Source organism: Athene cunicularia (assembly GCF_003259725.1).
Source record: "Athene cunicularia isolate RWA chromosome 12 unlocalized genomic scaffold, athCun1 chr12_part1, whole genome shotgun sequence".
NCBI lineage: Eukaryota > Metazoa > Chordata > Aves > Strigiformes > Strigidae > Athene > Athene cunicularia.
In genome coordinates, this window is record NW_020799116.1 from 8,011,905 (window position 1) to 8,025,577 (window position 13,673).

The 13,673-nt window shown below is 46.7% G+C and overlaps 1 protein-coding gene across 1 annotated transcript in view; it reads right to left on the reverse strand.

Moving 5' to 3' along the window:
- The window catches only part of LOC113484872 (FERM domain-containing protein 4B-like), a 30,005-nt gene extending 18,283 nt beyond the window's left edge, over positions 1 to 11,722 (reverse strand). The window contains exon 1 of the mRNA XM_026857555.1: positions 11,307 to 11,722. Within this exon, the coding sequence (XP_026713356.1) occupies positions 11,307 to 11,468 (162 nt within the window). The 5' untranslated portion in view covers positions 11,469 to 11,722. The remainder of the gene's footprint in view (positions 1 to 11,306) is intronic.
- Between the last annotated feature and the right edge of the window lie 1,951 nt (positions 11,723 to 13,673).

The following is a 13,673-nucleotide window of genomic DNA, read 5'->3' on the forward strand; positions in this document are numbered from 1 at the left end:
AAAAAAAAAAAAAAAAAAAAAAAAAAAAAAAAAAAAAAAAAAAAAGGCTGTATCACAAGTTCATCAGAATTGCCTTTAAATCTGTAACTCTTAAAAAAAAATGCAAAGAGCAAGAAAATAAACCAAGAGAAGCCTGAAATCCTAAACTCTCTGGGAGAAGTCAAGAGTGGGTATTGGCTGCAGCGGGCGGTGAGCAGCGTTTCTGCAGTGGTGCCGGTGGCGAGGAGCCAGCCAGCCTGCCCGGCCACCAGCACCTTGCCAGGCACTCGGGGGGGGGGTTGACAGATTCGAACTGCTCCACACTCCACTTGTAAAGCAAAACAAGCACTTCGGATCACAGACGCTTTTTCTCAACAGCCGTTAACAAGCTCCATGTGCACCGCCGCATCTCCAGCGCCAACCTCTTCATGAGGGGGTTGGTGGTTTGGTTTTTTTTTTGTTTTTTTTTTTGGACAAGGGGGGTGGAGACCTTACTGATGAGACATTTAATAGTTACACGCTGAAAGGAGCTACTGTACCAGGCACTGACTGCCTTTTCTCAGGATTTATGAATCTGTGCTTTGTTCGGTTTAAATCATATCTCAGAGCAGCCTATAAGGGTAATCTCTGAAAATGGGTTTTCTCTATAATCAGAAGTTACAGACCTGCTCTTCAGCTAAGCAACGTTACCAGAATCAAGCTTAGATTTAGCACTTTCCTAAAGCAGCCAAGGCAGCACTTAAAACAGAGGCAGGAAAAAGCAGCTGTAAATGCTGGGAGTAAACAAACAGCCACTTATCTTCACAGTGGAGTGCAAAAGATGCAAAAAAATTTCTATAGACTGATCTTTCAGAGCAGAGAGCAAGCAAAACGATTTCAGCCTGCACTACCAAAGCACCCCAACACAAACTCACTTTGCTCTGTGCTGCTTCTGGCTGCCTGCTCCCCTGTGCTCACAGCTAGAGGTCTGTGCAATGTTTAAGTTGGGGCACTGTGTAACAGCACTAAACATTATCTGTCACTGCTAAGCATCAGAAATTAAAATACAGCCTCTTACCTCTAAGCCACACACTCTTCTGGTTCAAAAGGACTGGAGAAACGCAAGAAGTACTCAACAGCATGCATGTACTAAGCCTTCACGTTTTCTGTACATCTGAGCTGAGGGAAGAAGGGAGACACGATCCTGACTTCTTCCGTTGCCATATAATCTCAAGGAAGTGACCTTCGCATTTGTTGCTTTGATTACAGATTCAGAAACAAAAGCCTTTCCAGCGTGAGTCAGGGGACACAAGAGGCTGAAATGCGATTGTTAAAAACAGAGGCGAGCTGGGAAAGAATTACAATTATTTTATTTCCTTTGTTATATTAACCCCTTTATTATGAAACAAAACCAAGTAATCAACCAGCAGTTACCAACCAAAGGCATAGCAGGTGCTGGCCCCAGGGCAGTGAGACACCTTGGGAGCCCTGCCACCCCCCTGCACTGGGGCAGCCAGCCAAGGACCCCCACACCAACAGCTCTGTGCTCATTGGGAGCTATCCTTGCCTCTCTGGATCCCTCACCCCAAGCATCCCTATCCAGTGGACAGAGAAGTCTTTATGCTAAAACTTGGCACAGCGCTAAAACTTCAAGCCACCTCCACTTTCAACCCCCGGGAGCAGAGGCTTAGCCCTGCGGCAGCAGGGAGGCTCACCTGCCCATATGAAGGGTATACGGGTAAACAAAGATAACCAGAGCTTGTCTTCTCAGCACGCCTGCCCTCATTTCACATGCTCACATCTCCTTAGGATCCTGCTGCAAAAGACAGGCCCAAGTACAGCGCTTCACTGGATTTCCCAAACTCCTTTCCAAAGCACAGGTCTGCTGCCTCTGATGGGGGCTGCCGCATGCTGGGGAAGGAACCAGCTGTGGGGACAGAGATTACACCCTTGGCCATCGATCTGAATTTGTTCTGGGGTCAGGGTCGGTCTCCAGGAGTGCAGTTTGCTGCTAGCAGAGGTGTAGGGCTGTATCTGCTGCTCTCTTCACAGGACTGTTCTGTGCGCAAAACATCAAATTACACTTAAAAGACATCCAGCTCCTCTCCCTGATTCTTCCTGCTCTGCTGTATCAACCTGCAAGGCTTTGCACACCTCTGGGCTTTGACACAACAATGCTGATTGTCTTAGAAGGAGCACAGGTATCACACAACAGCACAAAAACTGAGTTCTCCTCCAAAAGAAATGTCAGATGGCTATATAACACTGCTTTCACTAAAAACAGAGAATACAAAACAGAAAAGCTAAGAAATGTGCACCCAAATCCAGGAGGCTGTAACCTCTGAAGCTCTAATCCGATCTCCAGGCAGGCACACAAGAAGCACAAGATCAAATTTACATATGCAGTTACTTCAAAACCTAAAATACAAGACCATTCCTCCTTCACAAACACAGCTCTGCATTATTAATCTCCTTATGTGATGTGAGTATGGGTACTCAAGCTTTTAAATCAGACCACTGACTCACATCCTCTGGCTGCATAAATTAAGGTAGGAAGACTGATGCCAAGGGAAGAACACAGTCCAGGACCATGGCTTCCAACATGGGCTGGAAGATACAAGCCAGAGGGAACACCACAAAACATTACCAGAGCTGGGAGGAGCTCTGGACACACACCAAGAAAACCTCACCTGGATGCGAGAACAACCTCTTCCCTTTAGCTGGATGCTCTCCTTCAGTTATTTATGCTCCCAACTGAGGGGTCCCTATGCACAAGAGGACAGATTATGAAGACTTCCACCCCAATTCTTAAAATCCATTGCTCTATTTTAACAGAAAAAATTAAGTTCAACACCTGGAAGAAACTACCTCACTTTTATCAGAACAGGAAGCAAGAACCTTGGGGCCAAACTTTTGAAAGCAACACCTCAGGAGATACACAGCTCCCATTTCTCAGAGGTACCGAGCCCTCCTGATCCAGCTCAGCTCCCCCACACAGGAGGCTCTCAGTACCATCAGAGGCCAACAAGGGGCTCCATTAAGCTGCAGAGCACTGCATAAAGCCTGAGCCTTACTGATGCTGCTGAGAAGAGACGCATAGCTGCCTGGTGCACAGGCTCGAGCAGCAGCAGTCAGTCCCATCCCCTCGCCTGGGGCTGCCTCCATAAATTACCATCAGTCCAGACACCTTCAGAGGGCAGCTCAGCCCAGCTATCCCAGACACCTGGGATGCAGTGAGGTGCCAGAGGTGTCTCACCCTCCTTGTTTAATGCTGAGAAATTCGCTTTGATCAAATATCCACCTTTTAAATAGCTGCAGACAAAGAGGTGTGTTTTTTCCCCCAAAGTTACTTTGTAAAAGCTAACACCCTCATAGTCATGAGACTACAAAAGCTCTCCACAGAATACTCAGTATCATAAGTTTCATGAAAAAAAAACATAAACTGGCTCCACATCAGGCAGGAGGATGCCAGGTCAGGTCCAGCCAGCTGGTCCAGATTGCACTAGCAACTTAAAGGGTGGCAGCTGAGACAGTTTTGGGAGAGTATTTCAGAGTAATAAACTTGCATTTGTCTCCAAAACACAGATTCCAAAGCCCCAAAATAAGATGGAAAATAGACAGTGAGTCATTTTTCCTTAGAGAAATGACGTGAAGGTTACCTGGGTGGTGCCAATTTCTGCCCTGCTGGGATAACCACAGGGACAAGAATAGCTGGAGGAGAGGAAGAACACAGCTGCTCAGAGGATCTGGGGCTTCCCAACACACAGATCTGGGCTGTGTAATTCAGTTGTACCCTAGGCCACAGATAATTTTTCTAAACAAGAAAAAGTAGAGATTAAAAGAAATATAGTGCACCCATAAGAGGCTCCAGCAGTGGGAAGCTGCTGGAGCAGCAAAAGTTAAGCAGGAGGAAGTCTCTTCAACTTGGAGGCCACAAGGAGAATCGCACAAAGTAACAAGCAGTAGGACAAGAGGGAATGGCCCCAAATTGCACCAGGGAAGGTTTAGGCTGGATATTATGAAGCATTTCTTTCCAGAAGGGGTTGCTGGGTGTTGGAATGGGCTGCCCAGGGAGGTGGTGGAGTCCCCATCCCTGGAGGGGTTCAAGACTCAGGTCGACATAGTGCTGAGGGATCTGGTGTAGTTGGGAACGGTCAGTGTGAGGTTAATGGTTGGACTGGATGATCTTCAAGGTCTTTTCCAACCTTGATGATTCCGTGATTTTGCTCCACACTGGGGTCTGGGGATGGCAGCGCTGCAACCCCTCACCGAAGGGTGCGGAGCCCTACAGCAAATGCAGCACACCCCGGCCTCTCTGAATAAGGTCAACAGATGCAGTGTCCTTAATACTAGAGAGGACTTACTCCCACTTTCACTACAGCTTAGCCAACACCAAGTTGCATGCCTGCTAAGTGCACCTGCCCAACCAGATTCCCGACGGGCAACCAACATACAACTACAACTTACTTGTTCTCTCAAAACAACTGTAGCAACCAGACATGTCCAGTCCAGCATCAGCCAAACTCTACGTTCAGCATGATGGAGACCTTGCCTGGGGCAGGCACCTTTCTGGAGAGACTGTTCCCCTCTTTTTTTTTTTTTTTTTTTTTCCACCTCAGTTTTCCTCCACTGTACTTGTGCCTTTTTCCCCCCTACCCGTTCATTTTCCCATACTTACTTGCAAATTTGTGCTCAGTTTGGAGTATTGGGGGTTTTGACATACATCTGAACAGGGTCAGAATTATTATTGGTTTTATTCGCTGGCTTCTCCCCTCTCTTTCCTTTTTTGTACAGCCTGTGTTTTTCATGCTATGTAATTCTTCCGCTGCCCTCTTCTGCTCTTCTAGCTTCTCCAAGCTCTGCTGGCACCACATAATTCCACCTGGTATCAAGCGGGAAGATGAACACTGGGGCACCTATCACCAGGACAGCACCTACTCTACATCAGCTGGAAAAAGCAGCCACAGAAACATCACAGTCTTAATCTGATGTTGCTTGGACTGTCAACGATGGCTTTTAATGGCTAAACCCACCACATTCAGGCTATTTACAGCATTTTAATGACCCTTATTCTCCCCATCTCTCCTTCCCCAACACACACACTTGATGCATGTTTAAATGAATGACAGACCAATTAGCAGGGAAAAGTGTACATGTATGTTTGCGTGTGGGAGGGTATTTAAGCTAATATATTCCAGCACTGATAGCCTTATCCTCTTTGCAGTCTCTGAGAATAAACTGGCCTCCACCTGTACAGAAGATTAGTAGAATTTCTAATCACTAATTATGACTCAGAGGTTTTAGGAGCAATGCAGACTGTACAAAAGGGTGGCCTGATTTTTAGAAAATGAGGAGACAAAGATAGCACAACGTTATTTTCAGCACATGGACAGTCCATCCAAGATTGCAAAGAACTGCAGTGACAACACTAGCAAAAGGAGTGAAAGCTAAACACTCAGAAGGACAAAAAATTAAGTATGGACAAAGCAGCATTTGCCTGAAACATTTTTAATTTACCTTTTCATAAAGCCTTTTGTCCAGTCAGAGCAAGCTGGCCAGCCTCTCTGCACAAGACCAAAATGGAGATTTATCCAGGCAAGTTCATACAGCGATACCTTTGTACAGGAGTCTGCTTCTGAAAAGTGGCGCCAGCGACATTTGAAGTCTAACTTATTTTGTGAACTGCGTCAGACTGAAGAAAAAAATATTTATACAGGCTAAAGCAGTTAGTGAATAGAAGGCACTGTTTGATACTGGCACCGTGACACCCTAAAGGAAATGAGATGAAGTTCACAGTCTGGTTGTGAAGTTTGTCTGCTAGGGAAGAGGGAGGAGCAGCATAAAAATCATATTTTTGTTTGAATAAACTGTCTTGAATAGAAAATGCTATATCATGAGCTCAAATGGAAATATGTCTGGCAGAGAGCTTTGGAAAGCTGCTGTTGGAAGTGTGCAAAGCCAAGTTTAACTCTAAGCTGTCAGGAGGCAGTGCCCAGAGCCAGTCCTGTTCTCAGCTCTGTAAGAGGCTCCCCTGAAGCCCAGCCACAGGGAAGCCTCCACGTGCCGTGTTCGGATGTGACGGCGGTTTCAAGCAGAGCCAAAGCTCTGCAGGTGATGTACAAGCAGCGTCATCGCATTAGATCAAATCCCTTCAAAAAGAAAAAATACAGCTGGATAAAAGCAGTTAGAGCAAAGCTTTTTCAGAGCAAACAGTAATCCCCCGTGCCAAGTTTAAATCTTTCAAGGGACACATGTTCAGTGTCCTCTAAAAAGGTCTTCAAGCTTCCTTTGGAAAGCCCTGACCCATAAGGATGCCTGAGATGCTTCCTCTGAGCATCACTCCCAGGGTCTGTCTGGTGCAGAGGAAGGAAAGCTCTGCCCTGACAACACAGCGCTCCCCCTCACCACTCCAGCACCACTTTTCATCGTTGTGAAAAGACAAGGGGACAAAGGCGTCTCCAATTTGTCGTCAGCATTTTTTGTAATGCAAAGTTAAGGTGTGGTAGCAGAGGAAACAAGGTCCTCGTTATCCAAACCAACTACATGAGCACCATAGGAAACAGAAGTCAGCCGCTTCCTCTCGTTCCTCCACCCCAGGTACGTATGGGACAGACACATGTACAAAGCTTATTTATTGTGCTTTGTCAGCAAAATTTTTTTCATTTCACACAGAGGAAATGACTTTTCAAAAGGTTAAAAAGCACTTTGTCCAAAAAAACCACATGAATTCAACTTACAATTTTATACCAGAAATTGTTAGCCCAATTACCAGTGTAACCGAATAGCTTAATTGCAGAGATGCTCCCGTACCTGGTTTCATGTCCAGCAGATACTAACACAACGTGTCACTGTTTTCTCCGGGGAGTATAGGGACAGTTTGCCTGCCTTCTCTTTTCCACTTTGCATCGAGCAGACTGACAGGCATATTAACCCTGACACTAAAGCATGCACTTAACCAGTTTTTAATTTATAAGAGTTAGTTGAATTATCAATTAGACTTGGATACAATGTTTCTCATGCTTAAAGCATAGGGGCTAATGAGGAATGACAGGGCTGTGGGATATACAGGTGAAAACTGGTATTCAAACCTCAGGGGAAGATACGTAACAGAACATGGTAGTGTTCACATCCCCAGGGAAATCAGGCCAGTGGTAACATATCTGAGCACAGGACCAATGTTCACAGAGAAAGTTATTAGCTTTGCCACCACTTAGTACCTTTATTTATATGAAAATTTCACTTTGTTTTACTGCTTTATAATTAAATCTAAGACAAGTGGCCTATAAAACCAGCACGTGGAGATCCCTGCCAAAAGCTTTATGTTGGAAGAGTATCAGGACACCCAGAAGTGTCAAGCTGTCCCATTGCGGGCATTGGGAGGGGCTCTGGGAAGACCCCCCAAAGCCCAGCTGGTAGCCCCAAGCACTATGTGCCAGATTTCCACAACAAAATACAGCTCTCACTTCTTTCTCCTGTAGGATATAGGTACCCTTGCATGAAGGTTTCTATGCTGAATTCTCACCTAGGATTTTTTTCCAAGCCCTAATAGCCCAAATAACTTGTATTGACTTAGATAACCTGTGCCAGCTCTTCCATCATCTATCTCTGCAAGTCTCCGGTTTTTCTAGGACAGGCTTTCAGATGCTCTCTGCTACGAACAAGACAGCATTCCCTGGCATACACCCCAAGCACTCACAGAGGAGAAATGCACATAACTGTACAACCCTCCTCTCCTCGCATGGGTTCAAAGGTTATTTCAGAGTGAAACGGGACACCCCGTCAGCACTCTGGCTCACAAACTCCTCCAGATGAATAGACTCTGGGCAAATAGAACATCCCTTCTTTTGGCAAATGAGACAGATGATGGCAAGCACCCTGGAGCAGCGACCAGCTTGGAGAAGCGCCTGAGCTTGGCTTGCTGGGCTGGGGCTGAAGTCCCTGCACCAGTAACTGGGTGCAACAAAAGACAGCAAGACTTTGAAAAGTGTTTCCCACACACCCATTTGCTAGAAATAACAAGGCAACTGACAAAAACTGGTTTGTTCTTGTTGGGTTTTTGTTGCATGGTGGTGGTTTTGGTTTTTGTGTGGGTTTTGGGTTTTTTTTGGTGGTTGTTTTGTTGTTGTTGTTGTTTTTTTTCTTTTTTACTTAAAGCTGCTAATGCCAGTAAAGGCTTTGTGCTGGCAGAGAGGATTTCAGGCTGCCCTGGCCAGCCAGCTCTGCACACGTGACCATCTCTGCACCTGCCGACTTCAAAAGACATTGGTGAGAGCCCTGCAATAGAAGCACGAAGATGGCAGTGGCTTCTCCATTTGGCGATTCAAGCTCAGGTCTCTTATGAGGCCAGCAAGCATTTTATATTTAACAAAAGAAAAACCAAAAAACCCCACAGTAACAAACTTAACAGTTCAGGGAAAAGAAGTCCTACTGGCTTCCCTTTCACCACAATAATGTACCGATGATTAAAGAGAGACCTACTAGCGGCGTCCAACTCACCCAAAAATAGCCAGTGACCCGCAAAATAACATGAACCCAAAATACGAATCAAAGTGAACTGAAGCCTCCAGGCTGACCAGCAGCACAAGTGTCTGTCACCTCACCCTTCCCTGCATGTCCCTTGCACATAGCTCAGTGACAAAGTTCTGACTTGTTTCCTGATTTGTTACACCGTGCACAGCCCAGGGAGTCAGAGGGGGCAAAAGTGTAAATTTAGTCAAAAGAGCCTTTATATACATCCCATGGTACTTCTCACACCTGGAATACGAGTGTGATGGAGTTACAGAAATACAAACATTCTTGATGAAACCAAGGTCAGAAAGGACTTTGTTAAGCATCTGTCCAGGTGCCAATATTAATAAGAACACAATGCAAAAACATGCTCTCATGTGGCTGCACTAACTACTAGATTTCTAGCAAAAATCTGAGAAGACAAATAGCGTCCCTTGCAGGTAGGAGAGTATTGTTATATCCATTTTACAAACAGCAGGGGCACAGAGGAGGAAGGCAATTTGCCCAAGATAATGCAGGACTTATGGTAATAATGGAACACAAAAATCTTGTGTCCAAGATTAGAGCCCAGTTCCATAGACACTACAATGCCCACCTCCTCTGAGAGCAACTCCATGGAGAGCTCTGCACTGCATAATTTTGCTCCTGTATTGCTCCTTTGAGCCTGAGGTGAACAAGTGTAACACAGCATGGCTCAGAGTACATCTCTGTATGCAGGGGTCATCCAGATGTCATCTCTAGATGTTCCCATAGGTTGAAGTGTTTAAAAAAAAAAAAGGAAAAAAAAAAAAAAAGAATATTCAATTCAAGCTCTTACAGGGCTCACCTATCGAAACAGGCCAGTGACATTTAATGCTGTGTGCTCAGTCCTGCACCCACCAGCCTCAGCCAGGATACCACCAGTGGTTTTAAGAACAAAGAGCCAAGACTTTGGCACAAAAAGCAATGTGTTACACAACCTAACAAGGAAGAGCTGCAGGGCATTCTTTCAGCCATCTCTAATACACCCCAAATCACCATTAGGAAATTCCTGACGTTAAAGTGTCAGTCACCTTGTTCATCCCTGGTTTCATTTTCCAAGGGTGACCCTCAGAGCTGTAAGCACAGAGCAACAGGTCACTGCATGTCCCCAGCTGCACCCTCCCCATAACTGTGACACATGGTGGGCACTCCTCACCCACCCCCCTGAGTGACAGAAGGACTAATCTCTTTTTTTTTACCTGTTTTCACATCCCCACTTTAGGACACAGGCATAAATCAGTGATGCTTTTCATAAAGACTAGACAGATTAGTCCACCAACATCCATCAGGTAAGTTTGGGCAGAGATACAGTCACACTTTTGTTTTGAAAAAATCTCTTTTCACTTTGAGCCAACCATTGAAGAATCACAGCTGAACAGGCTGAATACAGCTGTTGTCAGAGCTGGTCCTTACCGAGACTATTATTCCAGCCCTGGAGGGATGGGGTTTGCTTCCATAGGGATGCAGCAGGGAGCAAAGGCAGTCCAAGCTCCACACTCTTTACACAAACAGACTGCAAAGATAACACCCACACAGTACAGGTGTAGCTGCATTTTATTTATAGAGAAAGAAGGAAGCCAGGGCTGCATCCCACATTTCTTCAGCTCAGTAAAGGTGGGCAAATGTGGAGCAGTGATGCCTGTACTCCTGCATTCCCTAACTACACACGATCCACACTCCTCAAGTGATACACGTGTCACAAAGTATTTACATCCATCATCTGTACAAGATGCCAAGAAGCATTCAAGCACTTGGAAGCACTTCTATCACAGTAAAACTGTTCTCCCACTCCTGGACATACCTTATAGCTAAATAGCCACAGACCCCTTTGGGATTAAATAGGCACAGATATCCTTTTCGCATGACTTTCCTGTGGAAGTTACATCCTGATGGTTCTGAAGAGCTGTTTGCTATGAGCTGTGCCATTCTCTGTATTGCAACACATCAGGGAGGGGGGAGAAGCAGCTTTGAAATGTTCAACATAATCTAGGAAACACACACACACACACACACACCCCAACACTGTGACCAGGCACACATCACAAGTTTACACGTGAGACAAAAATAAACACAGACACACAAAAATAAATAACTGCCAGCAAAAACAGGCTCCAAAAAGAGTGGCACCACCCTAACTGCAACTGGATCCCACAGTAACTGCAAGTACAGTGCTGTATTTTCTGTCTGCAGGGAGGGGAGACTCCCAGTTGCTGTTTCAGGACCCACTGCAGCCTTCCCCTCCCAGCAGCGATCCCTTTGCAATGCAAAGTACTATCGCATTACAATCTGTCACTACTCTGTGACACAAACACAAAGCAGCAAAAAAGCTACAGCCAGTCTCTCCCATGGCAGCATCATGCCCCGAGTGCCCGATGGCAGCACAGGCTGAGCTCTGCCTCCACATCCCAAGCGCAGGGACGGTGACAGCAGCAAAAGGGGCTCCGGGGGGGGCTGCGATACAGGGGACAGTTGGCTGCCAAAACACCTTTTTAGATCAACTGGCTGATAAGCCGCATTTAAAATAGAAAACATCTCCCCCAAACCCTGACTTCAAGGGATTCGCACAGCTGTTTGAAAGCAATACTGGACACCATCTCAGACCCGGCGGTACCTTCGCGGCGGGGCTGTGGGAGCTGGGCTCTGCCTCGATGCTCTTCCCCTCATCCCGTCCCAGCGCCTCACCTGGGGTGTGCGCACTGAGGAATCGCACAGGCGAGCAAACACGTGTCCGGCAGGTAGCACGATGCTTTTTTTATGCTTTTTTTTTTTTTTTTTTTTTTTTTTTTAACAAAACCCGTGGCGATCGGGGGGATGTTTACCTGGTAGACGTCCCGAAGGCCGCACCAGGCGCGCAGGGCTTGCCGGCATGCCCTCAGCCGGGCCGCGTACCACCGCCTCAGCGCTGCCACCGTCACCGTCCAGACGACGCGGCTGCCGCTGAAGAGCAGATCTTCCACCCCGCACATGAACACCGAAGCCATGAGCTGCTCCAACGGCAAAACGGACCCCGCGTCCCGGCTGGCTCCCGCTGGCTCTCGCTCCCTGGTTCAAACGCCCGGCTGTACGGGGCGGGCGGCGGGCAGGGGCGCCGAGCAGAGCCAGGGCCAAGCCTTCACACAAACTCCTCTTTGACGGCGCTTCCTGGGCAGGCTCCCAGGCATGCCCGGCCGGCGGCGCCTGACGCCGAGCCAGCGCCTGCAGTAGCTCAGCCCTACCAGCAGCTCACACAGCAGCCTCGTCCTTCTTAGCAGCTTATATAAATCTGTTAAGCTCCGGTAGCTACCACTGTTTCCTAATTAAATTTTAACCCTTTTGCCATACTGCCCAACAGCCACCCCCCTTAGAGGCTGCGGGGAACCGCTCGCCAGAGTTAATCGCCACCACGCTCCAGGGATGCGGGCCGGGGCTGCACACAGATCCCGCCTAACCCACGGCACCCACTCTCCCGCCATCTCGTCCGCCACACGGGGAACAAGCCTGTCATCGTTTTCTCCTGGCTGATCCCGTGCTCAAATTATACACTAGAAACCCTATTTTTTTTTAAAAAAAAAAAAAAAAAAAAGCACCTCTGGGAGCCAGCAACTGGAGGAAAACAAAAAGGATCAGAATACTCCTGCAGAAATAGATGCACTAACTCCTCTCACAGCTCGGCTCACAGCACAGAGCCATCTCTCTGCTCCACACCTCCCCGCCTTAGTTGTTGCACTGGACCAATTAAATGCTCAACACCTGCTAAAGGATGATTTTGCTCTACTCTTCGACTAGCTCCATTAACGCAGCGCTTGCTACACGAGAAAAACAAAACTGCTTATGCTAACTGAACTCTTTCACAAACAGCCCACAGCAAATAAACACTGAAATAATAGCCCACAAGAGACTCCAGCCTTGCCCCAACAGTCAGTTGAAAATTAAGCAGCACCCTGCCCTTCTGGGGCTTAAATTGTTAATGCCGCCAAGCCGCACCTTTCATTTGTGAGCTCTCTCCTATGAAAAGCTAAAGAGAGGGTCTGGAAGTCAGAGGGCAGTTAATCTCTTTAAGACCCCCTCAGAGGATTTGACATTTCTTAAGCTTTTTAGGACAGAAGCTGCAGGGAGCCCCACATGCCACGATCAGCACCTTGCTGAAGAAACTACTTAGAGCAGATTTTTGGCTAAAACCCTCAGGAAGACTGACCTGTAAAAGTAATCTCTCTTGTACAATGACATGAATGAAAAGGGAGCAGGAACAGCTTGTCTAAACGCTGCATGGAAGAGCTAAGTCCCATGGCATTGCTGGTACTGCTTCCCCAAGGGACACTGCCTGCAAACAGCCTCTACACCAGCTGCAGCAGCCCCGTCCCAAACGCTTCTCAGGGCAAGACATCCTGCACACTCACGGGACAGCGCAAGTATTCACAAAACCTACTCCATTCCCTATTTAATCAACATAATTCATATTGCAAGAGCCTATCCTCATGCACAGTGAGCTCCCGTGTTGTAGTTGGGGTGATGTAATGCTGTAGACAGGTAGACAGGCTTTGTACCCATGTGTCTCCAAGCTCCACACTTGTTCCTTTTACACATGATGAAGAAAAAGCAGTTCTGCTCCTCTTAGTGCTGATATCTATTGGCTATGCTGCTGCCAAGGAGTTTAAATCTCTCCAAGCCTTGCTTTCGCACATGGAAAAACAACAATTATTTTTCAAATATTGTTAGAAGCTGTTACAAAGCAAGCCAGTGCAGAGAGAGATACGGCTTGTTATAACAAGAGGCAAGACTCGGGCTCTGCATTGAAATCTAGCAATCATATACCCACACCAAGAGTTTTACTGCCACTCTGAATGCTGTTTTAGAGCCTGGGGTCACAAAGAATGCTTTCTCCTCCTCCTCCAATGTTGCCCATCATCACTGTTCAGTGTTCAGATGACTTGAACATCAACACAAATGTACAAAATGGAAAAAGTTTCCATCTTCCACCAGGACAGGGTGGTGACAGATATCTACAGAGAGTTATTCCAATAACCAGCACCAGGCTCAGCAGCGGGTAATTGCCATTCCCGCAGACAACTGCTTTGGAGAGCCACAGCCAGGAAAATCTCCAATGGCATCTGTACACTATGGTCAAGTCATACCCTAATTTAAACACAGAGATAAAAAAAGAAAATCCAATTTTCGAGTTCCATTTCTAAAAGAAAAGGAGCTTTGTA